Here is a 27539-nt window from a genome sequence, read left to right on the forward strand (position 1 = left end):
GACTATCGATAGTCACAAGGAGAATTTCTGTATTCTGTTTCCATGGCTCTGAAGTGAGAGAGTTTGTGAGGTGGAAACTGGAGAAGATGCTCTCGCAAGTGGTGCAGCTGGACGGATGCGCGCTCACGGCTTCCACGTTCTCGCCCAGGGACATGTACGAGTACATATATATAGACGCATACAAGTATAGTATCTGCCCGAGGGAATGTCAGTATAACAGCAGTCTACGAGTGCCGCCTCGGCTATGCTGTAACTCAGGAAGCATTGAATACCTACCAGTCTTACGCCGCAACGCCGCATTCGCGTTGATCCTTTATCCCGGCTCGGCTGTGGCCCTCGCAGCATACATGTTACATGTACATGTATGCGCACACCGTAGCTCTTACCGGGGAGTATTACTCGCCCTCGCTCGGGAAATGTGCTCCGTGGTTGAAGCGCCGCAGTGGCTGGGAGTCGCTCCAGGAGTTGTGAATATGTTGATGTACCATGTCCCCCCCCGGTGGCTATCCTAGCTCCGGGTTCAGGTAATCCTCTGGCATCTTCAAGGGCCGGCCCGACTGCATGTCCACACGGAACGTCTCCTCGATCGGTACTTGTACCCTGGAAGGACTGCTCGCACTCGCACTCGTGAATGGTGAGCGCAACTGTTCCCCTCCGTCACTCTGTAGGTCCTGCCATGCAGGTATCCTGATCCGTGAGCTGACACGTCCGTGACGCCAGTTGGCGCGTTTACTCCCGTAAAATATGCTCATTATCCGCGCATTGACGGTGGGGTGAACTGGGGTCGAGTTGAGATGGTCGGCGACGCGGGCCAGGTCGCCATCACTCAATCGGTTCAGGGCGTCGTTGTCGCCATGTAGAGAGGCGACGTACACGCAGTACGCGAACCAGGGGTAGAAGCCAGCTTTTTGAAAGATCAAGGATGCCCGGTCATGGCCCAGGCATTTATCGATGGCGGCGTTGAAGCGGTCTGGCGCGCGGGCCTGCTGGTGCTTGTCGAAGCGCTGTGTCAGTTGGGCCTGGAGCATGGATATGATGTCGTTTGTGCTCATGGTATTCATGTTCTTTCAGCTGGGTAAGAAGAGTGGTTCAAGAGATGAACAGTCCAAGAGAAGGAGCGAGCGAGAGAGAGAGAGAGAGAGAGAGAGAGAGATGGAGAGCCTGGAGGGCAGATCCAGCTGCCTCGTAGGAGGATGAAGGGTCACGGCAAGCTATAATATGTTCAATGGCACTCTGCCGGGTCTCTCGTACCACGTGTGGGGTGAAACGGGACAGGATGAGTATAGGATTCATATATGAAAGAACAAAGAAGGAATATGCTCATACAAGCAGCAGCATCAGGCTGGACAGTACAATAAGCACAGAGCTTCAGGGCGTTGACTCCGTACAGCCAGAGAATGTATACATGCACGGCGGGGAAGAATGACGCCTAATGGATGAATTGCAGCCCAACCCACAACATTGTCTCGATTTGCATCACCTAATACGGGTGATCAACAATGTGCTTCAATCGTCTTAGGGTGCCTGTCCTAGCGGCTATGATAGTGTCCTAGGTGAAGAAGACAAGAGGGGTCCATCATGCGCGTCATAGTAGAGACCGTCTTACGAAGGTAGTAAGTATCGTTACTACTGCCTGATGTACTGCACTCGTATTTCTAGAAGAAGCGCACGAGTATCATGCAGTGATAGTGGTATTTACATATAGTGCTCCGTAGTAATATTACTATTGGCGTGAATTCCGGTACGTCGTATGCGTATCGTGTTTGAGAACCCCGGAGATCCTAGGTCCCGCGAGATTAACGACGTAACGCTGCAAGAGCCACGACTGTACGGACAGAAGTGGTGCCGAGAGGCAAGGACCGCGAGCCACGAATCGAAATCAATTCGGGTGCCCTCGGCCCCTCCCCCTCCCCAACGCACGTGTGTTTCCCGGTAAGCGTAAGCGAGATGTATAGGTTGGGTTGATGGACAAAGTGGAGAGCCCGAAAGGGTGTCAGGATGTCTCTGTTGCAGCCTGAGGTATGCTAGACCAACCAAGCGCGGTGTTTACTCGGTAATAGTAATCGATGTCTGCTGCCTCTTCTGAAGCGGAGACTCGAAACGGGGCGGGGGGTCAGGACAAATCTCGATGCTTATTATGCTTGTTTGTGGGAGGTCTAGAGATGAAGGGGGTGTGCGACTGATAAACATGAAGCGCGCCTGCACGTCCCTATTCATCTTCGGCCCTTTGTCCTCTCGTTGCGTGCATCCTTTTTCTTCTATTCTTCCTCAAGAGCACCCTTGGGCCATGATTCAATACCATGTGCCCCATGTGCAGATCCCTACACTTGTAACCAGAATGCGGACGGTATGCAGACGACATGCAGATAACATGCAGAAACTCGTCTCAGAGTGAGCACACACCAGGGCTTGGGCTCAGCCTGGGCCCTCAGCTGCGCCCTAGAGAGTGAGACGTCCCTGCTGTCCGTGCGGGAGGGGGGGGGAGGCGGAAGGGAAACTTGAAAGAACTCACCGGTGTAGATGGTGCATGGTGAGTACAGTACTCGTATATTGAATGCATTTATAGCATAGCCAATTACCCAATATGGAAATGCATATTACAGTGCATGCTGACGCCTCTATTGTTGGTTGACTTTCCACTGGGTTGAATAGATGACTCTATCTAACAACACATAGTAATGATACTACACACTGAAAGGCTATAGTACTCGTACGGAGTATTAGTATTAGTAATAATAGTGTCCACGCGTGAATACCTGTATAGGTGCCTTCAAGGCCCTCGAGCTTCGAGTCTTGACCCCTTCGTGTGAGTCCTGTCATCATGTCGTAGCGACAATTTCCCTTGATGCCCTGCATCTATAAGGAGGTAATAACTGGCTCGTATTTTTCTCGCATTTAGAACCAACGTCTGCTACAGTGCACAGATTACTCCGCAGTATTGAACCCCGTAATGCTCGTACAGGATTATATTAACACGTATGTCCCCTCCCCCCCACAGATGGACAGATTACAAGCTATGTTGTAACATCATTCATTACCGGCCGCGAACCCCGTAATAGAGCTCGCATATGCATACATAATGATACTTTGTATTACTTGTTATACTTGTCAGCCATGCATCTGGACTACCACCATCGCCGGACGTCTTCTGTTCCGATGCATATGCAGACATCGGATGCTCCTTCCTTTTCATATAATAATATTAAATTGTGACCCGTGAGTCGTGGCTTGCCATTTCCTTTTCCGATTGCGCCTTGATTGCGCCTGCCTTTTCTCTTTCTCTTTTTTCTTCTTCTTTTTCTCCTCTTTTGATTTCGGTATGCTTTCCCTCACCAGTAGGAAGGAGCGAATCTTTGAATCCTGGCGTCGCTCTTTCCCAACCAACTTGGCCCGCGATCCATTACCCCTCCTTTCTTCTCCTTCTCCTCATCTCCCTCTGATATCATGACAGTTATACCGCGTACCAGTGATTTTGTCTCTCAATCGTTCAGCAGGCCTACGCCATGCCAACACCAAGACCCCAGCACTGCGACACAACGTGGTTGATATCAGGCGTCATGGTTTCACTGGTATTATGTCGCCTATGCGACTCGATAGGCCCTTTTAATCATGCTGCCGAGCGTTAAGAACATCGTACGAGTAGGCGATGATCCCAGAATCCCAGCATTTTTTTCCCATAGAAACGACGCCGAGATCATCTGTAGATTGTCAGACCCGTCATCCCTGCCGACCTTCTCAACCCATCCCAGGTCATGACCCATATCTATCCCCTAAAAAAAAAAGACCCACATCGCCTGCAGTTTGTCGACTCCACCACCCGCCAACCCGCTGCCTTGCCGCTTTCCGTTTGATATCCACACTCTATGACCCTGGCATTCTTGGTTTCTTGGTTTCCGGCAATTGGCTCAATCTTATTACTTGTTAGCACCTGCTCACATTGTGTTCAATCGACAATTCTCCAATCCATCTCTTCTCACCCCTCGCTATTCGCTAATCCACCTTGGCCTCAACCCATTGTGCCATAAATCCCCAGGCCTGGATCTTCATCACCAAGACAGTCATACGCCCTGTGCAACTACGACGTACAAACTTGGGCGTCGGCGCAATATCGTAATGGCTTGGCTGTAGATTCTGGAGGTTGTGAATACGCTAGCGACCACCACTCCCGCAGTGTGTGAGCCTGGCCGCGCCCCCCCCCCTCTCCAACCTCACTTGTCAGCTTCATCGGCCACCATGGCCGCGTGCCCGGGGTCCTCGCCACGATACTGGAGTGACGGTAGCGACAACGTCATCAATATGGACGACAAACCCAGCTCCGTAGACGAACCATCCGCGCCCAAACCTACGGCCGACGCTTTGACTAACCGATTCTCGCTCTCCGGCGCCGGCAACATTTCTCTCGACGATGTCGAGTCCGTCCATGTGCGTATTCGCGATCTCGCCGTCTCCGTCGACACGGCCCCGTCATGGCTCGAACCTGCCACATACCCAGACCTCATGTCCTCCAAATTCAACACGTCGCCTCGCATCAAGACGCTTCTGCACTCAGTAACTGCCGACCTGAGCTCCGGGACCCTTACGGCCATCATCGGCGGTAGCGGTTCCGGCAAGACGACTCTGTTGAACACAATGGCAGAACGTGTCGCAAGTTCCCGGGTCGCTCAGACTGGCAGTATCACCTTCAACAATGCCGAGGGCATCCACTCCGTTCGCCATGCCTATGTCATGCAACAAGACATCTTGCTGCCCACCCTCACTGTCCGTGAGACCCTACAGTATGCCGCCGATTTGCGCCTTCCGCCGGCCACCACTGCCGAGGATCGTCTTCGTGTAGTCGAAGATGTCATCCGGGAGCTTGGACTCAAGGAATGTGCAAACACGAGGATAGGAAACGGCCAGCATCGTGGCTGCTCCGGTGGCGAGAAGCGTCGTGTCAGCATTGGTGTCCAGCTACTCGCTAACCCCTCGGTACTCTTCCTCGACGAGCCCACAACTGGCCTTGATGCAACTAGTGCCTTCCAACTTGTCCGCACGCTCAAGAAGCTGGCCCAAAAGGGCCGCACCGTCATCACTACCATCCACCAGCCACGCTCCGAGATCTGGGACCTCTTCGACAACCTCGCTGTGCTCTCCAAGGGCAGCCCCGTCTATTCGGGTTCCATTGTCGACTGCCTCCCATGGTTTGGGGGCCTTGGCTTCCAGATTCCTCCATTCGTCAACCCCGCAGAATTCGTTATTGACATTGCTGCCATCGACAACCGGACACCCGAGCTGGAGGAAGAGAGCACCACTCGCGTACAGAAGCTCAAGGACGCTTGGGTTCCCGAGAGCGCCCGCAGGTACGCGGCAATCGATGATGAGGCGGCGCCGACTGCGGCTGGTGACACGGCGCACCGTGGCTCCAGTGCACAGAGTCATGCCGGCTTTGCCCGCCAGCTGTCTGTTCTGACCAACAGAACCCTCAAGGTGACGTATAGGGACCCCCTTGGCATGACTGCATCCATATTCGAGGCCGTCATCATGGGCATCATCTGTGGGTACCTGTTCTACGACCTATCTCGCGACCAAGCCGGCATTCGTTCCCGCCAGGGAGCTCTGTACACAGCCGCCGGCCTCCAGGGCTACCTGATGCTCATCTTCGAGGTTTACCGCATGACCATTGACATTGCCACTTTCGACCGCGAGTCGTCAGAAAACTGCGTTGATGCACTGCCCTATATTCTCTCTAGGCGTCTTGCTAGACTCCCTACCGAGGACTTCCCCGTCCCGCTGCTTTACTCGGTCATCTTCTACTTCATGTCCGGCTTTGATAGGGAGGCGTCGAAATTCTTCACCTTCTTCGCCATTACCCTGCTCAATCACTACATTGCCATGACGTGCGCTATAACGTGTGTGGCTGCCTCAAGACATTTTGCGGGGGCCAGTCTCATAGCCAATCTGGTATACACTCTGCAGAGCATGGCTTGCGGCATGTTTATCCAGATCGACACTATTCCCGTGTATGTGCGATGGTTGAGATGGATTACGTATTCGGTGAGATCTTCTTCTCTTTTTTTCCCCTTCTCTTTCGCTCAATCTTGCTTTCTCGAAATAACGGAGAAAAAACTGGAGAAGAAAGAGGGAGAAGGAGTAAAACCTGTTTGTGCAGGCACTATGCTGACACGCACAGTTCTATGCTTTCGGCGCATATTGTGGAAACGAATTCCAAGACAGCTTCTATGACTGCCCTGTGCCTGGAGGGGCTTCCGATCCCAGCTGCAAGCAGTATACGGGCTCCTTCATCATGGATTCCCTCGGCTTCCCTCCCGACTGGGTCTGGCGCCCCATTGTTATTCTCGTGGCCTTCATCTTTTTCTTCCTCATCCTCGCTACCATCGGGCTTCAGTATGTCAAGGTGGAAATGACAATAGCCCGGGCTCGCACCTCGGATACCGACCTGTCAGCAGGCAAGGAGAAGATGTCCACCCACCCTGCCGCTGAGATCCGTGCCATCGATCTTGGGCTGCAGGGATTCTCATTAGATCTCGACAAGCGGACCAGCCGAGGAAAGAGGCTGCCGCGCAAGAGGATCTTAAACCCGATCAATGCAACATTTCAGGCTGGCATGCTCAACGTCATCATGGGCCCGTCTGGCAGTGGCAAGACGTCCCTGCTCAATGCCACGGCTCTGAGACTGCGCAACTCGGTCGGAACCAAATATCTTCCCTCTGGAAAACTGACTTTCAACGGAGCTGTGCCTTCCGACACCGTAATCCGGTCCGTATGCTCGTACGTCTGCCAGGATGACGATGCCCTTCTTCCGTCGTTGACAGTCCGTGAGACTCTGCGCTTTTCGGCTGGTCTGCGTCTCCCTTCCTTTATGTCCAAGGAGGAGAAGAATCGACGCGCAGAGGAGGTATTGATGAAGATGGGACTGAAAGACTGCGCGGATAACCTTGTTGGAAATGAGATGGTCAAGGGTATCTCTGGAGGAGAGAAGCGCCGCGTGTCCATTGCGATCCAGGTGCTGACGGACCCACGTATACTGCTACTCGATGAGCCCACATCCGGACTCGACGCCTTCACGGCAAACTCCATCATGGAAGTGCTCCAGGGGCTTGCCAAGGAGGGCCGCACCTTAATTCTTACTATTCATCAGGCCCGCTCCGATCTTTTTACACATTTTGGGAACGTCCTCCTCCTCGCACGCGGTGGCTCACTCGTCTATGCTGGTGCGGCCGAAAAAATGATTGGATACTTTTCTCGACAAGGACTCGAGTGCCCACAGCACAGCAACCCAGCTGACTTTGCTCTCGACATGATTACGATTGATCTGCAGCAAGACCAGAGAGAAGCAGAGAGCAGAGAGCGCGTCCAGAAACTCGTCGACCGATGGGAGACCCACGGAAGTGCGGGGGCAGATACCGCGAAGACGACATCAGACAATATTCACGAGACGGAGACGACGGGCAGCACTGACGATCCGGATATTTCCATGGTAGAAAAGTCTGATGCGATGCCCCTGTCCACACTGCCCGTTTTGTCGATGCCCCCACGCAAATCTTTCAACAGGGCCAGTCTATCAAGCCCAGCGGAGCTGGGTGCTCTCGTACGCAAGCGAGCGTCTCTTGGGACAGCACTGCCGCTGCTCCTACATCGTGCCGCCATCAACACAATCCGACAGCCAGAGGTTATCGTGGGGCGCCTCATGCAGATCATCGGGCTTGCCATTATCCTGGCCCTTTTCTTTGCCCCGCTGCACAACGATTACTACTCGGTACAGAGCCGTATCGGGTTCGTGCAAGAGGTCGGCGCCTTTTACTTTGTTGGAATGCTGCAGAACATGGCCGTTTACCCTAACGAGCGCGATGTGTTCTACCGCGAGGACGATGACGGCGTATATGGGGTCGAGGCTTTCATTGCATGCTACACCTTGATCGAGGTGCCCCTGACAATTATTAGCTGCCTGGTGTTCGGCGTGCTGGGCGCTATTGCTGTTGGCCTGCCGCGAACGGTGACCATGTACTTCACGACGGTGTTTGCGTGCTTTGGCATCGTTTCGTGCGGCGAGAGCCTGGGGATCATGTTCAACACGGTAATGCCGCACACGGGCTTCGCCATCAACGTCATGGGAATTTTCTTGTCGGTGGCCAACAGCATGGCAGGTATCCTGTCCATCGACATGCCCGACCTATTCAAGGCTTTCAACTACCTGTCACCCATCCGGTACGGGACGCGAGCAATGGGCCCCTACTCGCTGCGTGGTGTTGAGTTTACCTGCAATGACGAGCAGAGGCTCCCCAACGGCCGATGCCCCATAGAAACGGGTGAGGACGTGCTGAAGCTGTATAGATTCGACGTGGACCCGGTAGTCAACATTGCTGCCTTGGCTGGGTGTATCGTCGTCTATCGGCTGTTAGCATGGGCGTTGCTCAGAGTGGTCAGGGGACGCTGGAGGGAGAAGATGCAGTCCGGGAAGAGCAGGGAGTGACAGGTTTTGGGAATTATGGATATGAACGTTGCTCTCATTTGGAGCTTTGTGAATAGAATATCGCAGAATACCGCGGATGGCTGAGTAGATGGTGGGCTGCTGGCTGCCGCTGTGAATCATGAGTGCCTTGCGCGCTTTGCAACTTTGATTTGCGCTCCTTCCTCTGGTGTCTTTGGTGTGCTACTCGGCTGGGATATAGGTGCCTTGGAAATTTGCTGATGGATGCCACGATATTTTGCACATCTTTTGTGTCATGGGGTTGTATGTTTAGCTTAATAGTGACGATGCAATGTTGAATGCTCTGGTCCAGTCCAGGCTAGACGTGTCTGCTTGTAGTCTCTGCCTTGTAACCTGTCTAACTACCTATGTCTCCATCAAAACTGTATACGTGTGCTCGTATCCATCATAGCTATGGTGTATCGTGCTGTCATCTCTGATGCCTTACCTTGTTGGTTCTCGCCATGCCGTCATGGAGAGGGACCTTGCTGATGGAATGTATGCTTGTGTCTAGCCGTGCTACATCTGGCTATGTCTGGCCGTCGTCCCAGGTCTCTTGAGTTATGATCGAGTGCACGTGTTGATTCCGCAAAGGGGCCATGACTCTCAATGCTTCCCTCATTCTTTGCGCGCCATCGTCTGACGATCCTGGTGGAAATGTGTTCCCCGAACCGAGTCCTCCCACCCCGATCGAGTCCATCGAACTTATTACCTTTGGATACTCCGTCTCTATCCCTTTATACCAAGGTTGACGTCTTATAATGGTGAGACTGCCACTGTTCACATAGCTAGCTGATCTGCCCATCTGCACTCTCACTATGTCTAGTCCTGATGCCTCCCTTTTCCATTGCCAAGTTTCTTATCCCCTTTTCTTTTTTTTTCGTAGACCACCAAGGAGAGCATGATGACGATATATTAGACACATGGAGATACTTAAAATACAGCGTATACTCCCTATCTCATTCATCCAGACACCATCATCAGTCCATCTGATCTCAAGCCCATCCATCTCCCAAGGCCAGCAGCTGACGAACCTCAGGCCTCCCATAATTCTGCCATCTTCAGCCGAGGAAGGAGCGCCCTGACAGACAAAAAGGATTCTCATCATTACTGGGAACAGGCGGATAGACAACTGTCGAGGAAGGAGCATCCAGGGGAGGATAGCCCACTCGGGACACCGCGAGGAAAAGAGGGAAGGAGCGCCCTGACCTCCCCTTGGAAGAAGTAAAAAACATCATCCTGGTCCTTGGTCCTGTCAATCTTTTTTCTTCCCTTTCCCTCATCCCTGCCAGTGTTACCCACAACAGCGTTTCGAGGCCCAGCCCACAGCGCTGCTTTCTGTTTTCCATCTTCTACTTTCATTTTATCGTCCACATTCTTACTCCATCTTCCATCCCATCTTCCTCCATTCCAACCCACGGGGGACTCAGTGAGGGTTTATTCGAGATCCTCAGGGAGTCTCGGTCCTTGTTCATCATAGTCCCCCACCATGCCCTACAACCCACAGTCCAGCTGTTCAGTGCTGCGATTGAAACCCAGCTAGGGCAAGATTGATAAGTTGTCACATGATGACTTCGTCCTTGAATGCACGGATCATATTGACACTGGCTCTTTATGCCTGCTGTCACGGTTGCGGTCAATGAACATTACTTGTGATGCTGCATGTGTATGCATGATTTCCCCCATGAATCCCTCTTTCGCTCGTGGGTAAAGTGTCCCCATGCGAATGTTATTTCCCACTGTCCCACTGTGACTGTCTTGACACGGCCCATCCAGTATTGTAAGTTCCATGTCTGTAATGGTCAGGAAGGCAGAAAAGAAGGAGGAAAAAGAGGGGACAGGAGGAGAGGCGGGGAGGTGCTTCTATATTAGGTGGGCTTGGCTCCGTGGGGAGAGGAGGACGGGTTAAGGTTGGTCAAGCAAGAGAACAGTTTTTCAAGGTGGGAGCCCGTTAGATCGGAAAGAAGATGTAGGGAGAAAGGAAAAGGGGAAAGCATGGCAAAGTTTGGCTTTTGTGTTAAGGGTTGGAGACAGAGTTCGTATGATAATGGGATTGATATGATTCACGATGGGAACTACTCGTACAGCTAGATAATGGTCAAGAGTGCTATCATCATCTACTAGGTATTACATCTATCACCAGTAGTTGCACTCGGTACTATCACCGATATCAGTACTATTCATATCGAATGATGCGTAGAAATATACGTCACAAGAATCCATGGACGGATGTGGGCTCGTCCACGGTGTGAAACTGGTAATATAAACTCCACGGTCTCGATATCAAGCTTTGCGTCTACGAGACAATAGACCATCCAGTTACTGAATGCTAAATGCAAAAATCATTCTTGTATTGATGCTGATTGCTGAATGAAAAGAGGTAAGCAATCACAGTTCTGTTTTGGAATCTCTTGGAATCTCATCGTCGGTGGTTGTTGTGGTCCCTGACAATTCAGACTGTCACTCTTTAATCCACATCACCACCAGTATCACCGCTAAAATATTGAACCAACCCGACAACACCCTTGCTATCATCACTTGAAAGATATAACATCTATATTCTTCTCCTTCAAGTACCAAGATGACCATCCTTCTTCTCTGTTGCTCTCACACGACTAAACATGTTCCTAGGGCCACGGCCATGTTGGCTATGCGTGTCACAGGGTAGAGCACTTCCTCTTTTGCCACAAACACCAAAACGTGTTATCCTCGTTGATATCCTAGGTATTATTGCAACCATCCATCAATTCTGATGAGAAATAGCAGGAAAAAAGACCATGGCGAAGCCCCCATTTCCGATACTAGGGTCATGATATGACCCGATGTTGACGAGGAAACCCGTCAAGCCCTATCGACTGCATACGAAAATTCTAGGACATATCATCGAGGGACGAGATGGCATACATCCCACATGTACGTCCGATGCGATGTAATATCACGGCACAAACTGTACTTCTTGCGGCCGACTAGCAAAGAAGGCATCAGCAGTCTACACACACACACACACACACACACACTCAACGTTGGGCCATGTCAAGATCTACTACACTATTTGACAGGGACCTGTGGGACTCTTGTAGGACGATATGCACCTGTGTGGATTCCGAGAACGAGGCCAAACAGGCCACAGGCTACAGCTCAAGCTGCGTTCTGCATGTCGGATTTGTTACTCCTCCCATCGCCCTATCGGAGCGTTCTCTCGTCGTGGCAAGCAGAAACGACTAGTAAGGAGTAGCATTGTAGCAGTGGCAGACCCCAGTCCGTTGATGGGGCCCGTCTTACCATGATGAGTGTATCGGACTTTGCTATCAACCGAGACAGACACTCGGGCGTATATAAAGCCCGAAACCTTCCCTGGGCCAGTGGGTTTCGATCTCAATTCGTGTGTCGCGTCACTGAATTGAAACAATTATCTCTTCTTCTTTCTCTTCGTCTTGAGTGATCGATAACCCGAGAAACTCGGGAGTTATACCCGTCGCATCTTCAATTGCCCGCGTTTGGACTGCCACCGCACCAGGATCAGTACATGCATGGGGTCACAACAGGAATTGCCAATCATGTCGTCCAAGGCGCTCCCCACACCGGCCTCGTCCACTACGAGGAGTGCGCATCAGGACGAGCCATCGCCCAGCCTCAACGCAGAACCGCAGCAGAAACAATCGTCGACTCGCGAAAGATCAAAGAGAGTCCTCGCCTGCCATCTATGCCAGAAGCGGAAAATCAAGTGTGACAGACGCTTCCCGTGTGCCAACTGCACGAAGAAGGGCGTTCAGTGTGTCCCCGTCGCCCAACCCCGCCAACGCAGACGTCGGTTTCCCGAGCACAAGCTGCTGGAGCGCCTTCGCGAGGTCGAGGATCTCCTCCTCAAGAACAACGTCAAATATGAGCCTCTACACGGCCACGGCCACGGCAACGGCCCCGGCCACACTGATCGCGCGGATGACGACTCTGGTGAATCGGGAGATGAGTCCGGACATGAGCAGAGCAACAAGATAGACCACGGGGCATCGTCGACACCCGGCACAGTGAAATCAACGGACACACAAGAGGCCAAGTAGGAGAGGATCCACATATCTGCCTCTGTCTAGGTGCATCGGCTAACATGGTCCTGTTCGAAATAGGAGCATGTGGTTTGCCATGGGACAAAAAGTGAGAAACAACCCATGGCATCTTGCTAGCAATGCCAGTTGGTAGCGCGGCTGGAAGAGACACAATCGACTAACAGCTATACCACCAGGAACTGGTCTTCCAAGCACCCGAGGGCAGCGAACCCCATGTTATAGGAAAGAAAGCATGGGACCAGGCCTTTGCTGACGACGGCCACCTCCTCTTATCCAGCCCCGTCAACTCGTCCGTGCAACTCTGGGAACTCCACCCCGAACCCGTCAACATGTTCCGGCTCTGGCAGATCTACCTCGACAATGTCAATCCCATCATGAGGCTAGCCCATCCGCCCACTCTCCAGGGCCGTATAATTGAGGCGGCCGGAAATGTCAAGGCTATCGAGAGTCCGCTGCACTGTCTCTTGTTTGGCATATACGCCATGGCTGTCATGAGCATGACGGCCAGCGAGTGCCAGGCTACCTTTGGCCTGCCTAGGGATGAGCTCTTGGAGAGGTACCAGTTTGCATGTCAGCAGGCATTGAGGGCGGGTTCCTTCTTGCGGACAGACGACCGGGATTGCCTGACTGGCTTGTTTCTCTACCTGGTGAGTTGTACAACTGGACGACCTCTGCCCCTCAACTCTCGCTGCCTAACACGCAACCGTCATAGATATCTGTCAGAGAAAAGTCGCACCCCCAGGCTCTATGGTCGATGCTGAGCGTGGCACTGCGTATCGCTCAGAGGATGGGAATGCACAGCGAGGCGACCAACTCGCGACACAACGTTCTCGAGGCCGAGCTGCGACGACGGCTGTGGTGGGCCATGGCGTTTATCGACTCGCGCATGACGGAATTCACAGAATACAAGGCCACGGTTCTCAACCCGTCGTGGGACTGCAAGGTGCCGCTCAGCGTCAACGATTCGGAGCTGCACGCATCCATGACGGAGCCACCCGCGGTGCGCGACCACGCGTCCGACGCCATGTTTGTCTCGAGCTACAGCCATATAGCCGACTACGTCCGTCACAGCAACTTCTACCTTGACTTCACCAACCCGATGCTCAAGCCTCTGGCCAAGCCGCGGGGTGACATGGACTCGCTGGAGCGCATGATTGAGACCAAGTACCTGCAGGCGTGCGACCCCAACAACGCCTTCCACTTCATGACCATGTGGACCATGAGGACCTTCTTCTCCAAGTACCGCCTGGTAGAGCACTACTCACGCTACTCGGACCCATCCATGGATCAGACCGAGGCGGACCGGGAGGCGGCGATGCGTCACGCGTTCAACGTCCTTCGGAATGACACTAGGCTCATGGAGTCGCCCCTGACGAGCCGCTACAGGTGGTTCCTGTGGACGCACTTCCCCATGGTGTCATTCGTCCACGTTCTGCTCGGGCTCAGGCGAAATCCCCTCTGCCCCCTAGCAGATGAGGCCTGGACCGTCCTGGCAAACGGGTACAGGGCGCGCTTTGCCACCATCGTCACCATGAAACCCGTCGTCTTCCTCTTCTTCCGCAAGCTGGTCTCCCAGGTGTGGGGCGTGCTCAAGACGGCCCTGGAGGATGCCGGCCAGACAGCCGTCACCGAGCCAGACATTGTGCGGCAGATCAAACAGCACGCCTCTGTGGTGAAGCCAGAGGAGCTGGCATCGCCGGGATGCACAGGAGCGGGGGCCGAGCAGGACAAAGAGCTGCACGGGGATGAACCGGGCATGAATGACTTTCTCACATCGCTGTCGACCGACTTCAACAATGAGGTCTTCATTTTTGGGCAGAACGACTATGGGAACACTGGGGGACTCGCTGGAGGTGCCACGCAGCAGCAGTTTACGAATTGGGGGTTGATGGAGTGGGGACTTGGACAACCACGGACGAATTGGTGATGTTTTGTACGTACCTACATTCACTTTTCCTCCTTCTCTCTTTTTTTTCTCTTTTTTCTTTTTTTCTTTTCTGATTCGTACAAATTGCCCCCCTCGTTCTGATATACATTTTCCTACAGATCGACTTAATCGTGTTGTACTTTGCGCGAATGATGACAATGTTGCACTGGTGAAATGACAAAATGTTTTAATGGGCCCGTCGCGCTTTCTATCGGGGGCCGGCACCTGCGCCTGACCCTTGCTGGCCCACCAGATGCCGAGGATCTACCGCGTGCCTCGGCATGTGACGGTAGTCGTGACGACAGCTTGGTGAGCTCATTAACAAAAGCCGAACGCAGCCCACTCAACCTCGACCTGTTCCTCCCCGAGTATCATCTCTTCTTCTGCCGATATAATTATTCACTCCCTAGCTCTCAGGAGGCATCGTACGTCTTTTGCAGGCCCGAGGCTCCTATCTACATACCTTCGAAACCCCCATCCCCCCGCTCCCTCCCACTACTATGGCAATCATCAAGGGAGGCGCGCGCCAGTCGCTCACAGTGGTGGACAACCGCACGGGCAAGACGTACGAGGTGCCGATTACGAGAAACTCGGTCCGGGCCACCGACATCAAGAAGATCAAGGCCTCAGCCCAGGAGGGCGACCGACCGGAGGACGAGACGAACCAGGGCCTGCGCGTCTTCGACCCGGCGTACATGAACACGGCCGTGGTGCAGAGCAGCATAACGTACATCAGTGGACAGGATGGCATCCTGCGGTACAGGGGGTATCCGATCCAGCAGATGGTGGACCGGAGCAACTTCCTGGAGTCGGCGTACCTGCTCATCTACGGACAGCTGCCCACGGCGTCGCAGTACGGGCAGTGGCAGGACGAGATCATGAACCACACGTACATCCACAGCGACATCGAGGGCATGTTCAAGTCGTTCCGGTACGACTCGCACCCGATGTCGATGCTGACATCTGCCTTTGCTACGCTGGGCTCCTTTGCGCCCGAGGCGAACCCTTCCCTCGAGGGGTCGAAGATGTACACGGACGCGGCCAAGGGCGACGCTGCCGCGCTCGCGGTGCTGGACAAGCAGATCCTGCGCATAATCGGCAAGGCGCCCACGCTAGCCGCGGCGTCGTACCGCATGCGTCAGGGAAGGCCCTTTAACCGGCCGGCCCAGGGCCTTTCGTACACGGGCAACTTCCTCTACCTCCTCGACCACCTGTCGGGCCACGAGTACCGCCCCCACCCCGTGCTGGAGAAGGCCCTCGATGCCCTCTTCATCATCCACGCCGACCACGAGGTCAACTGCTCCACCGCCACGGTCCTCCAGGTGGGCAGCTCGCTCGTCGACCCCTACAGCGCCGTGGCGGCCGGCTGCGCTGCGCTGTACGGCCCCTCGCATGGAGGGGCCTCGGAGAGCGCCATCCGCATGCTCATGGAGATCGGGTCGCCCGAGAACGTCCCCGGCTTCATGGAGAAGGTGGAGAAGAGGGAGCGCGTGCTGGTCGGCTTCGGCCACCGCGTCTACAAGAATGTCGACCCGCGATCCACGGCGATCCGAAAGCTGGCCGATCAGGTCTTCGAGGTTACCGGTCGGAACAACCTGCTCGATACGGCGCTGGCGCTCGCCGAGTACGCCAACAAGAGCGAGTTTATGCGTTCGAGGAACCTGTATCCCAACGTCGACTTTTACTCGGGCCTGATCTACCAGGCTATGGGATTTCCTCTCGAGTGAGTTGTTTCTTCTTTTTTTTTTCTTCTCCCGGATGAAGAAGATGGATGATAGTAGGAAAGAACAGCAGGAAGGACGAGAGACGAAAGCTAATATGTGACCATCAGCTTCTACCCAGTCCTGTTTGCCGTCCCCCGATGCGTAGGATGGCTGGCCCACTGGAGACAGCAGATGCTGGACAAGGGCGGTGTCAAGATCTGGAGGCCTCGTCAGCTGTACGTCGGCAGCGGCGAGAGGGACTACGTCGACATTTCCAAGCGCGAGGATGCCGGGGAGGAGTTTGGCGCGCCGACAAAGGTCAATCACGGCGGTGATTCCAAGAGAAATAAGCTTGCGACGCTGAAGAATGAGCACGGTGAGGTCATAAAGCCCAGACTGTGAAAAGGGAGAGGGAGGCGATTTTTCCTATTGTAGCATTAGGTACACACAGATTATGTGTAGAGTGGCATCTTCAGTAGCACAGACATGTTGATTTCATCGGATATAGAACTGTTGAATAGATTCATTGGATATACTAATACCACTATAGAGTTGTTGATTGCAATGACCCGATCCATACATGTGTACACGCTACCTTATCCGACGATGTAATGCCAATATAAGGGGGAGGGGGGGTTGTGGTGATGGCCGGATTTGGCGATCTGTACCATGCCCACGAGGACAACAAGTTGCAAAGACGTAACAAGCTGGAAATGAATATTGATATGAAAAGTCATGTTAAAGAGAATATAAATCAACAATGATATAAGAAGGAAAAAAAGAGGAAGAAAAAGATGGAGAAGAAAAAAGAAAGAAAGAGTGAAGCCGTCGTCTGCTACTAATCAATTCCGTCTTGATTCCGTCAGTACCCCTGACCCCCCCTCCCCTCCCCTCCCGCCAAGGCCGGACCAGATCCAAGGATCTAGAACCCGTCTCTTTTGTTCTTGTCCATGTATAGTATATGTACAGTATTATTATTGACATGTACCCCTCCTATATATCACTATATACGCTTCCGGCCCAGTCCAAAGCCACAATGTTAATAGATAGAAATCATTGGACGCCTCCTTGTTTGCCATCTTCATGTGCCAATGTAAAAAAAACGTAGGGAGTTGTCTGCGGACTAGTTTCCAATGAAAATGGGGGTGGGGGCTAGAAAAGAACTCCTTCTGGGCAGCAGCTTTTTGTCTCTTCTTCTTTTTCTTCTTTTCGAGAAGTCCACTTTGCATCCATGTGTCTCAGATTGAAGATGGATTGTACCTCACTGCTACTCAAGATTCGGTCTAGTCTTGTCGCCCTATCTATGAGGAAAGATGAGGAAGGATGAGGAAAGGGGAGGAGAGGGAAGGGAAGGAAAAGAAAGAGGCAGGTGTTTCAGTTCCTTGAAAAGCGCGGTGAACAAAGCATTAGGACGATGGGAGGGAGGCCCTGTGATTCAAAGTCTGACTCTGGCCGCAACATGTGATGACGAGCCAATGTTCTCCCGAGATGAAGACCAGAAACGAGCCGTGGCCCATACGAGAAGACTTGTGATGCATGTACATGGTAGTCCCGCATCCAGCGGGGCGCCACATGTTCTCACTTCAGCACGGGACGTGTCCGGTCTAACGAATACTGTGGAGTCTAGGACCGCCGCCGTCTGGAGAGGTATTGATATCGTCAATCAGTGTCAGACCCAAGGTAGAAAAACAATCCTGCTGCCTAGAGACGGATCTGACCCCCTACGCAGTCTTCCACTGGACCGGATGCTAGTATGTGTGAGTGGGAGGTTGAATTGAGATGCTACGATTCGTTGCACATGCACGACGGACACTGTTCTCATGCTTCTCTACGGCATATACGATTGCTGATGCTCTCAAGGAGAAGGAAAGATAGGATACGCAGGGAGTAGAGGTCCCTGGCTGCTTTCTCTCGACTTGACAATTGAAATGTAAAGAAGAAGATAGAGGAAAAGTTTAACAGTCAGCCATGACCTAGACTCGGACAGGAAACGATCACGCTCTCTGCGTCGATGATGGCTTCATGATGCAGAACAAGCCATCCAACCGTCAATCCATATTGCTGACGACCCCCTCAAGTACATGGCTACCGAACCAGGTGATCCCGTTATGCTTCGTGGTGATGCGACTCTTCAGAAAAGAGGGCTGAGAGAGATGTCACGAGACCGAACAAGGTTGACGAGGAAGTCTACGAGACGGCTACAAGAGAGCATATCAGCAGGAGCATCATTACTTCGAGGCTGTAGTTCCTAGCGAATTGCTTCTGGAGGGATGCCTTACCTTGGCATACCAAAGGTATACCAAGGCCGAGAGGCTTGCCAAGCTTTTTCCTCCTATGCCTCCCCCCTCTCTGGAGCTGTACACCAATCCCTGATCGCCGGGTCCGGCCGACAGCCATCAATGCGATGACAACTCTAGCTTCTTTGGGAAACCGAGAGTTGATGTCTGGCGAACCCCAGAGAGACGAGAGGAGACTCCCAAGGGCAGCTTTTCTTCGGTTGCTATCCATGTGGTGGGATCAAGTACAAATAGCTGATACTTTTCCCCCTCCTCCCTTCCACTCTTGTTCGGTAGGCAAATCCCCTATCCGTTGTCTGCCATACATATATAATACCTCTTGATATCCTGACTATCGGCTTATACGCAAAATCTTGGTCAACATGCGCTCGTACGTGTTTCACTTTTCTACTCACCATCCCCACCCACTATATAGTGAATGATGGATCTCCTATCGATGTTGACAAGATACCAGAGAGGATGGAGCCACCAAGGCTCTCGGTGCTCAGACCATCGAGACGGTCGATCACCAGCCTGATTCTGCGGCGAGTGCGATGGCCCAGAACCTCGAGGCCAAGATCCGTAACCCCCTCGAGGGTATACCTAGGGAGCAGCTGATGCGCGATGTCGAGGAGTTTGCCCGCCGCAAGAACCTGACTTCCCATATTGCCGTGCTCAGGAAGGGGGCCCTCGTTGCGCAGAACCCGGGCGCCATAGACGAAATCGACGGCCCTGAAAAGCTCGATGCCGAGGAGCTTCGCGTCCTGCACCAGGAGGTCACTCACAAGTGGCGCATGCCCATGCGTCTGTTCCTCACCATAGCCACGTGCTCCATCGGTGCTGCCGTCCAGGGATGGGATCAGACAGGTACCAATGGTGCCAATCTGTGGTTCCCAGAGTACTACGGTATCGCTGACGAGTCTGTCCGGTCGCGTATCCTCGTCGGCCTCGTCAATGCTGGCCCTTACATTGGTAGCGCGTATGTACCTCTCCCGTCCGTCCTCCATGCCCTCGCGTCTCTCAGCGGCGATTGCTGACCCACTCCTCAGCCTCATCGGTTGCTGGCTGTCCGATCCCATCAACGATCGGCTGGGACGTCGCGGCGTCATCTTCGTCTCTGCCCATTTCTGTCTCTGGCCGGTCATCGGTTCCGCATTTTGCGAGACGTGGTACCAGCAGCTCGCCTGCCGTCTTCTCATGGGTATCGGTATGGGTGTCAAGGCATCTACTGTCCCCGTCTACGCTGCCGAGAATGCCCCTGCCTCCATCCGCGGAGCGCTGGTCATGTCATGGCGTGAGTCTTGCAGCCTCCCATCGCCAATCCTCACTTCAATGTATACGCCGTCGATGCTGACTATCTCCCCCAGAAATGTGGACGGCCTTTGGTATCATGATGGGTACCGCCTTCAACCTGGCCATCTTCTACGCCGAGTGGCAGTGGCGCTACATGCTGGCAGCCCCCTTCCTCCCCGCCGTCCCCCTTCTCATCCTCATCTACTTCTGCCCTGAGTCTCCCCGCTGGTACATGAAGAAGGACCGATACGCCGAGGCGTGGAAGTCGATGAACAAGCTGCGCTTCAACGAGATCCAGGTCGCTCGCGACATCTACTACATCAGCTCCCAGCTCGAGATTGAGCAACGGATCGTCGGCGAGACGCACTACGCCCAGCGTTTCGCCCAGCTCTTCACCATCCCGCGCGTGCGTGCCGCCACCCTGGCCGCCTTCACCGTCATGATTGCCCAGCAGATGTGCGGTATCAACATCATCGCCTTCTACTCTACCAGCATCTTCAAGGAGGCCGGATTCGACGACTTCAAGGCCATGATCGGCTCCCTCGGCTTCGGCCTGGTCAACTGGCTGTTTGCGTTCCCGGCCTTCTGGACCATCGACACCTTTGGTCGTCGCTCCCTGCTCCTCTTCACCTTCCCCCAGATGTTCTGGACGCTTCTTGCTGCTGGACTGTGCACTCTCATCCCCAGCGACGAGGGCAACAACGACGTCCGCAGCGGTCTCGTCTGTCTCTTCGTCTTCCTCTTCGGCGCCTTCTACTCCCCCGGAGAGGGGCCGGTCCCGTTCACCTATTCGGCCGAGGTCTTCCCACTGTCCCATCGCGAGGCAGGAATGTCCTTTGCTGTTGCCACCTGTCTCGGCTGGGCTGCTATCCTGTCCATCACCTTTCCCTTCCTACTCGAGCGTGCCTCGACCGTCGGTGCCTTTGGCATGTACGCAGGCCTCAATGTCGTCGCCTTCATCATGATCTTCCTCTGGGTCCCCGAGACCATGCAGCGTACCCTGGAGGAGCTCGATTGGATCTTTGCCGTCCCCGTCACCCGCTTCATGGGCTACCAGGTCGGCACCGTACTGCCTTTTTGGATCCGCCGCTGGCTACTGGGCGGGTTTATCTGGGACCGCACCGCAGTCTGCCCGCCTCTGTACCAGTTCGAGTCCGTTGCCGAGACTGTTGCTCAGGGTAAGGAGGGCATGAGGGCCGAGGCGGGACGCGCATGATTGTAGAGTTTTCAAGTGGGACGGCGTTCTTGTTATTCCTCTAGTGTAGCATCTTTCGTACTTGGGAAAACGAAATGGAAGAAGAAGAAGAAGAAGAAGAAGAGACTTGATCTGTTGACTATGCACGGCATCTTTCTGCTTGTGCTCGTAGCCGCCGATGATCTGGGTGTCCCTTGCACTGCTTGATGCGTGCTGCATGCATTACGTGAAGTAATACTAGGTAACCGTGGGGAACAGTGAACTCATCGTACGAGTAGGGATCAAAGACCTGCGACTACCTCTTCGGAAGCAAACTGTCTGCCGATCCCGGAAGAGTACTCTACGTACTTCTTCTCGGCCCTTCTAAAGTACGGCCACCAGGCCATGTGGCTCCGGGCACGACGTCATTCCGCATGTCTTTTGGGGTAGAGAGAGATCCGGCCCCAGATACCGTGTAATCGACCCAGTTCTTCTCGTATGTCTGCACAAGACCGCAAAGGTCAATTGATTGACTAGGAGTGCCGTATTCAATGCATCGCGCACCCATTCAAGCTACTTATGAAAACTGAGCGCGGTTGGTCACGACTCACGTATACATTAGAGTGTAATATTGGACTCTGCAGTCTACAAGAGTCCAGATATACGAGTACGTACCGGATTTCGGACGTCTACTATTACGTACGGGGATGTACTCCGCCGTGGGGTAATGGGGGCATGGAATTGGAGATGAATTGGACGAATTGAACTACCTGTACATGTTCTCCGTACTCGTAGACCGCTTCGTCGTATTGTTATTGCTCCTACTCCGCATTATCCGGCGGTATTCTGTGGGTTCCAACTGCCGCACCATGCCAAGGGCTCGTAGCCGTCCTCAAGGCTCATAGTCACCCGACTATCAGTCTTTAGACGAGGTAAGTGCCATGGCCCACCGTAGAGGGATTTAACGGCAGTCTTCATCCCCTTCATGGGCCGGATCATCACATCATCACGGTCGAGGACATGTACCCGTTACATGTACCGGTACGCCGTAGCGAAGCACGAGTTCCCCGACGTATCCACAGATACAAACACCCCAAGCCCCAAACCCCACAAAGTGGGCTCGTCTTAGTTCGTTTCTCCGACTTCGAGCAGCGCCGTGAGTGCAGTGGCGCAGAGAATTGGATGATGAATCCTGCTACTTCCCCTCTTTTCATCTCTCTTCACATCTCTACTCTCTGATGTACTGTGCTCTCAACGTGATTGCGTGTTGTGTGGTGGTGAGCAAGCTGTACGGAAACATTGACCCAGACAACTCCCAAACACCATTCTGTCTCTCTCAAAGAGCGAGATGGAATGCTGCCATACGAATACAGGTGAGGATATCCATTTCCGGTTACCGTCTGGGTGTTTCCTAGCATCGACCATTGGCCAGGCAGATGTCTGCTGTCGGATGCATACATTGTCTGCCATGCCAAGCTCGACCGAGTCCCGCCAACTCGCCTGAGGTTTCCGCATATGGCATATACCGGATAAGCCTCTTCTGAATACCGGATAAATGTCTCTTAAATCTCGGCAGAGGCCGGGGTAAGCCGGCTCTTGTCAGTTCATGTGAGAGATCATTCTGCGGGGGCCCACACGGAGCAAACTTGGCGGGGGTAATACTCCGTAGGTACTCGGCTACGAGTTGTGGTCAATGATCGAACACATTCATCTCCATGATCGTACGTATACGCTGCATTGCTATGGAGAGATTACTCTCCACCGACCGGATGGAAGGGCCTGTGGAATCATCTTCTCCGGGTATTACCCTTTGAACCTATAGGCCCTCGACAGTTCAAGCTATTCGTCACTATAGCATGATGCTTTATCATGATGAAAGTCACGAGGTTGAATGAGAACACTTCTCTCCGCTATATGATGGTAGTTATAGGTCCAGGATACATCAATCAATGCATATCATGTGCATTCAACGGCAATGATGGGCCGAAGAAGCAAAACAGAACGAAACAAAACGCAGCAGCTAAACATACATTCGATAACCATGTTCTCGACCGGCGTCCTGTGCAGACAACATGGAGATTACACAACAGTCCCAACGATCCTATACTAAACTAGCGAACAAGGTCAGATCTCAGATATGCGCAATGGTCTGTTTTGCCACGTGACCTTGTATGTGGGCCAAACATCCTAGGACATATTCATATTATTACGGAGCATCGTACGGAGTACGGAGTACATGATAATATACACCAAATATCACTCCAACCCCGCCCGTGTCTAGTCCGCTGTTAGCTTCGATAGAGCCATCAGACCACTTGCAACCATGCTGAACCGACCTACACTCCACTTCGCCCCCCACAACCCCGGTTTCGGCGCCGTCGAGAGCTGGGATATCGGCCGCAGCCAGTAGTTCGAATGTCTGGGGTAATAACACTAGCCGCAGACAGCGGTGTCCTGGGGTCAAATTAACCGGCTAGATGCCATGTCCCTGTGCTGCTGTCCTCGTGATGACTTTTGTCGTATACAAGTGCAGCGAGCCCTCTATACGTAGAGCTAGAGAGACCGAGGTAGAGAGACCGATCGAGTCTTTCGGCCCGATACCCACAATATAGGATGAATACCAAGCTTTCGCCCTTCTCCATCCTGACTCTGTCATTACGATTATCCCCAAATGTCGGGGGGTCGGGGTAGCTGACGGCTGCGTGCCAACTCAGCAGTGTACAAGAAAAGAGGCCGACTATATAATACGCCATGTAGCCCGGCGAGGAACGAGGGGATGGACATCATCCCTCTCCATCGACCTCACACGAGCACAGCTACGTCAACCGGTCTCTCACCATGGCCCTCTCTCGTGCACTGTGGCTCTCGGGCCTCTTGCTCGCCCCCTCTGTTGGCGCCCAGGCCTACGAGCCTGGTGATCGCAACGAAGATGCCTTCCAGTGGATCCAGCCTCTCGACACTACCATCCTCGGCCAGTACGGCCACAGCCCGTCCTTTCTCCCGACTCGTATGTATCAGCCGTCTTCCACCTCCGGCTACCACGTAGACCATATGCTGACATGAGAACTCGTTCACCACAGCCAATACCACCGGAGCTGGCGGCTGGGAGGCGGCTCTCGAAAAGGCCCGCGACTTCGTCTCCAAGCTGACTCTGGAGGAGAAGGCCGATATGGTGACCGGTGTCCCCGGTCCCTGCGTGGGGAACATCCTTCCCATCCCTCGTCTGGGCTTTGACGGCCTCTGTCTTCAGGATGGTCCTCTGTCGGTCCGCGTGGCCGACTACGCTAGCGTCTTTCAGGCTGGCGTCTCTGCCGCCTCGACCTGGGACAAGGACATCATCTACGAGCGCGGTTTGGCCATGGGCTCCGAATATAGAAAGAAGGGAGCCCACATCGCCCTCACACCCTGCTCCGGACCCCTCGGTCGCTCGGCCTACTCCGGCCGCAACTGGGAGGGTTTCAGCCCGGACCCTTACCTGTCCGGTCTTGCCATGGAGAAGAGCGTCCAGGGACTTCAGGATGCCGGTGTCCAGGCCACCCCCAAGCACTTCATCGGCAACGAGCAGGAGACTATGCGCAACCCCGTCTTCGACCCCAACGGCACCGTCACAGACGTCCTCTACGAGGCCCTGTCCGCTAACATGGACGACCGCACCATGCACGAGCTGTACCTGTGGCCCTTTGCCAACGCGATCCACGCCAAGGCCTCCAGCATCATGTGCGCCTACCAGAGGCTCAACGGTTCCTACTCCTGCCAGAATTCCAAGGCCCTCAATGGCCTCCTCAAGGAGGAGCTCGGCTTCCAGGGATACGTCATGTCCGACTGGGGCGCTACTCACTCCGGTGTAGCCTCTATCGAGCAGGGTCTCGACATGAACATGCCCGGTGGCCTTGGCAACTACGGCACCGATTGGGACGCCGGCTCCTACTTTGGAAAGAACGTGACCATTGCTGTCAACAACGGCACCGTTGCCGAGTCGCGCATCGACGACATGATCTTGCGTATCATGACGCCCTACTACTGGCTCGGCCAGGACAATGGCTTCCCCAGCATCGACGCCTCTAGCGGTGACCTCAACACCTTCTCCCCCAAGTCGACCTGGAGGTACAACTTCACCTTCACCGGCGAACGTAGCCGTGACGTCCGCGATAACCATGGAGATCTCATCCGCAGGCACGGCGCCGCTGCCACCGTGCTCCTGAAGAACGAGAAGAAGGCTCTGCCCCTCAAGGCGCCCAAGTCTATCGGTGTGTTTGGAAACGATGCCGGCGACATCACCGAGGGCTTCTACAACCAGGTCAATTTCGAGTACGGCACCCTCGTCACCGGCGGTGGCTCCGGCACCGGCCGCCTAACCTACCTGGTCAGCCCCTTGACCGCCATCAATGAGCGTGCCAAGAAGGACAATGCCCTGGTCCAGCAATGGCTCAACAACACCCTCATAGCCACCTCTGACGTGCGCGATCTCTGGGTCCCCACCCCACCCGAGGTCTGCCTCGTCTTCCTCAAGACCTGGGCCGAGGAGGCCGCCGACCGTGAGTCTCTCAGCGTCGACTGGGACGGTGACGACGTGGTCCTGTCCGTCGCCAGCCAGTGCAACAACACCGTCGTCGTCACCCACTCATCTGGAATCAACACCCTCCCCTGGGCCGACCACCCCAACGTCACCGCCATTGTGGCCGCCCACTACCCGGGCCAGGAGTCCGGCAACTCTCTCGTCGACATCCTCTACGGTGATGTCAACCCTACCGGCAAGCTTCCCTACACCATTGCCTACAACGGAAGCGACTACAACGCCCCGCCGACCACCGGCATCAACTCTACCGGTGTCGAGGACTGGCAGTCGTGGTTCGATGAGAAGCTTGAGATCGACTACCGCTACTTTGACGCCCACAACATCTCGGTCCTCTACGAATTCGGCCACGGCCTCTCCTACACCACCTTTGAGCTCGGAAAGCTCGAGGGCAAGCCCGCCGTCGAGTCGATTACCTCCGAGCCCGAGAAGCTTCCGGTCCAGCCCGGTGGCAACCCTGCCCTCTGGGAGACCGTCTACACTTTCACCACCGAGGTCACCAACACCGGCGATGTCGACGGCGCCACTGTGGCCCAGCTCTACGTCAGCTTCCCCGACAGCACTCCCGAGGGTACACCCGTCCGCCAGCTACGCGGCTTCGACAAGGTCTTTCTCGCCCCGGGAAAGACGGCCAAGGCCAGCTTTGACCTGCTGCGTCGCGACCTCAGCTACTGGGACATCAAGTCTCAACAGTGGCTCATCCCTGAGGGCGAATTCACGCTCTCCGTCGGCTTCAGCAGCAGGGACCTCAAGCAGTCCACAAAGGTGACTGTTGTTTCGGCGTGAGATTTCATGCTCGACGAGAAATGAGGAAAGAATACTGAACGAAAAAAAAAAAGAAAGAAAAAAAAAAACAGAAAAAAAAAGTCAAGATCTCATCCGGGGATAGGATGTCTGTCCCGTTGTCATAGCTCAGAGCGATCTCTTTATTTTGCCAGAAGCGACACTATGCAGTATCTGTATATCTTGTACATAGCAACTAATGCGTCCATATAATATTAGATGACTTGTCCACTTTCTGGAATACCAAATGTAACTACTAATCCGTGTACGGAGTAATACTGAGTACCAATGGCCAGAGTCTGGATCAATCCTTGCAAAACCAAAGACAGACGACCGGTTTCTTCCCGGGAAATCCCGTCCTCGTCGCATCCCAGCCAAGCTCCTTGATCGCCTTCTTGAGCATGTCCTTATCGGCGCCGGTGAAGCTGATACCCTTGTACCATGCACCGTTGCTACCGGCCACAATCTCATAGCATCTATTCTTCTTCGGATCGGGGCTGTCGCACCCGAAACCCTTGAGGAGTTCGGCCACCGTCACGGAGCACGGCACATGCGCAGCCTTGAACTGGATCTGCGCGCCCGGGGGAAGCTGCCAGGGGGGGGTGCTGGACCGGAAAACGTGGCACTTTGTGTGCTCCGCGGGGAAGAAGTAATTGTACCCCGGCTCGCAGCCTGTGCCTCCAGACGAGTTGGTCATCTGCGCTGCTGGCATGCTGGTATCGGAGTAGGGAGCTGGTTGCGGCTGGCGTGCATGCATGTTGCCCGCACCGTTGGGGTACACCGGGTACCATGGTTGCTGATGCATGTTATAAACTGCAATGGATTGATTAGTTTTCAGACGGAAAGAGAACCAACGAATGCACATGTACACAGTTTGTTGTTTCACTCACCACATGGACCCCAGACTTGGGCATAGCCGGTATACCTCATTGGTGAAAAAGGAGGCTGTCCACCCTGGGTGTCGCGGCCGGTAACCGGGTTCCAGCCTCCAGACATGGCGATTGTTTCTTCAAGAAATATCTTTCTATCTCTATATTCAGTGTCCAGGCTGCCAGGTATTCACCCAATGCTGTGTGCTTGGGTCGAAAGCAGAGACCCAGTATCCACGCACTGGTTGTTGCTGGGAGTAGACAGCTGGAAGCCGAGAAGGAAGAGTCGTCGTCGAGTTGTGGCCTCGCGTTCTCGGTGTCTCTTGTGTATCTCGTTGTCCTGTAGAGGCAGCATGTCGGAGATGTTGTAAGAGTGATGCCACATGTACATGTGAATTCTTCGTGGGGGACAG

General features: G+C 54.0%; 7 protein-coding genes across 7 annotated transcripts; 5 read left to right on the forward strand and 2 right to left on the reverse strand.

The window, feature by feature from the left end:
- Positions 1 to 503: 503 nt before the first annotated feature.
- On the reverse strand, positions 504 to 1052 carry GMORB2_1447 (uncharacterized protein; the record flags this gene model as incomplete). The annotated part of the gene is made up of 1 exon (XM_035463429.1): positions 504 to 1052. One exon carries the CDS (start codon positions 1050 to 1052, stop codon positions 504 to 506), a length of 549 nt encoding a protein of 182 aa, XP_035324853.1.
- Positions 1053 to 4233: 3181 nt separating this feature from the next.
- GMORB2_1448 (ABC-type branched-chain amino acid transport system, ATPase component) lies at positions 4234 to 8470 on the forward strand (the record flags this gene model as incomplete). The annotated part of the gene is made up of 2 exons (XM_035463430.1): positions 4234 to 6033; positions 6170 to 8470. The coding sequence occupies 2 exons, from the start codon at positions 4234 to 4236 to the stop codon at positions 8468 to 8470; spliced, it is 4101 nt and encodes a 1366-aa protein (XP_035324854.1).
- Positions 8471 to 12024: 3554 nt separating this feature from the next.
- Positions 12025 to 14455, forward strand: GMORB2_1449 (Fungal trans; the record flags this gene model as incomplete). Its single annotated transcript, XM_035463431.1, has 3 exons — positions 12025 to 12492; positions 12693 to 13175; positions 13241 to 14455. The coding sequence occupies 3 exons, from the start codon at positions 12025 to 12027 to the stop codon at positions 14453 to 14455; spliced, it is 2166 nt and encodes a 721-aa protein (XP_035324855.1).
- Positions 14456 to 14955: 500 nt separating this feature from the next.
- GMORB2_1450 (citrate synthase) lies at positions 14956 to 16560 on the forward strand (the record flags this gene model as incomplete). The annotated part of the gene is made up of 2 exons (XM_035463432.1): positions 14956 to 16178; positions 16287 to 16560. The coding sequence occupies 2 exons, from the start codon at positions 14956 to 14958 to the stop codon at positions 16558 to 16560; spliced, it is 1497 nt and encodes a 498-aa protein (XP_035324856.1).
- A 2257-nt stretch (positions 16561 to 18817) lies between these two features.
- GMORB2_1451 (Sugar (and other) transporter) lies at positions 18818 to 20943 on the forward strand (the record flags this gene model as incomplete). The annotated part of the gene is made up of 4 exons (XM_035463433.1): positions 18818 to 18825; positions 18910 to 19413; positions 19484 to 19728; positions 19802 to 20943. The coding sequence occupies 4 exons, from the start codon at positions 18818 to 18820 to the stop codon at positions 20941 to 20943; spliced, it is 1899 nt and encodes a 632-aa protein (XP_035324857.1).
- Positions 20944 to 23739: 2796 nt separating this feature from the next.
- GMORB2_1452 (beta-glucosidase) lies at positions 23740 to 26260 on the forward strand (the record flags this gene model as incomplete). Its single annotated transcript, XM_035463434.1, has 2 exons — positions 23740 to 23908; positions 23982 to 26260. 2 exons carry the CDS (start codon positions 23740 to 23742, stop codon positions 26258 to 26260), a joined length of 2448 nt encoding a protein of 815 aa, XP_035324858.1.
- A 301-nt stretch (positions 26261 to 26561) lies between these two features.
- On the reverse strand, positions 26562 to 27253 carry GMORB2_1453 (uncharacterized protein; the record flags this gene model as incomplete). Its single annotated transcript, XM_035463435.1, has 2 exons — positions 26562 to 27070; positions 27148 to 27253. 2 exons carry the CDS (start codon positions 27251 to 27253, stop codon positions 26562 to 26564), a joined length of 615 nt encoding a protein of 204 aa, XP_035324859.1.
- Between the last annotated feature and the right edge of the window lie 286 nt (positions 27254 to 27539).

The sequence above is a fragment of the Geosmithia morbida genome (assembly GCF_012550715.1).
Source record: "Geosmithia morbida isolate 1262 chromosome Unknown scaffold_1, whole genome shotgun sequence".
NCBI lineage: Eukaryota > Fungi > Ascomycota > Sordariomycetes > Hypocreales > Bionectriaceae > Geosmithia > Geosmithia morbida.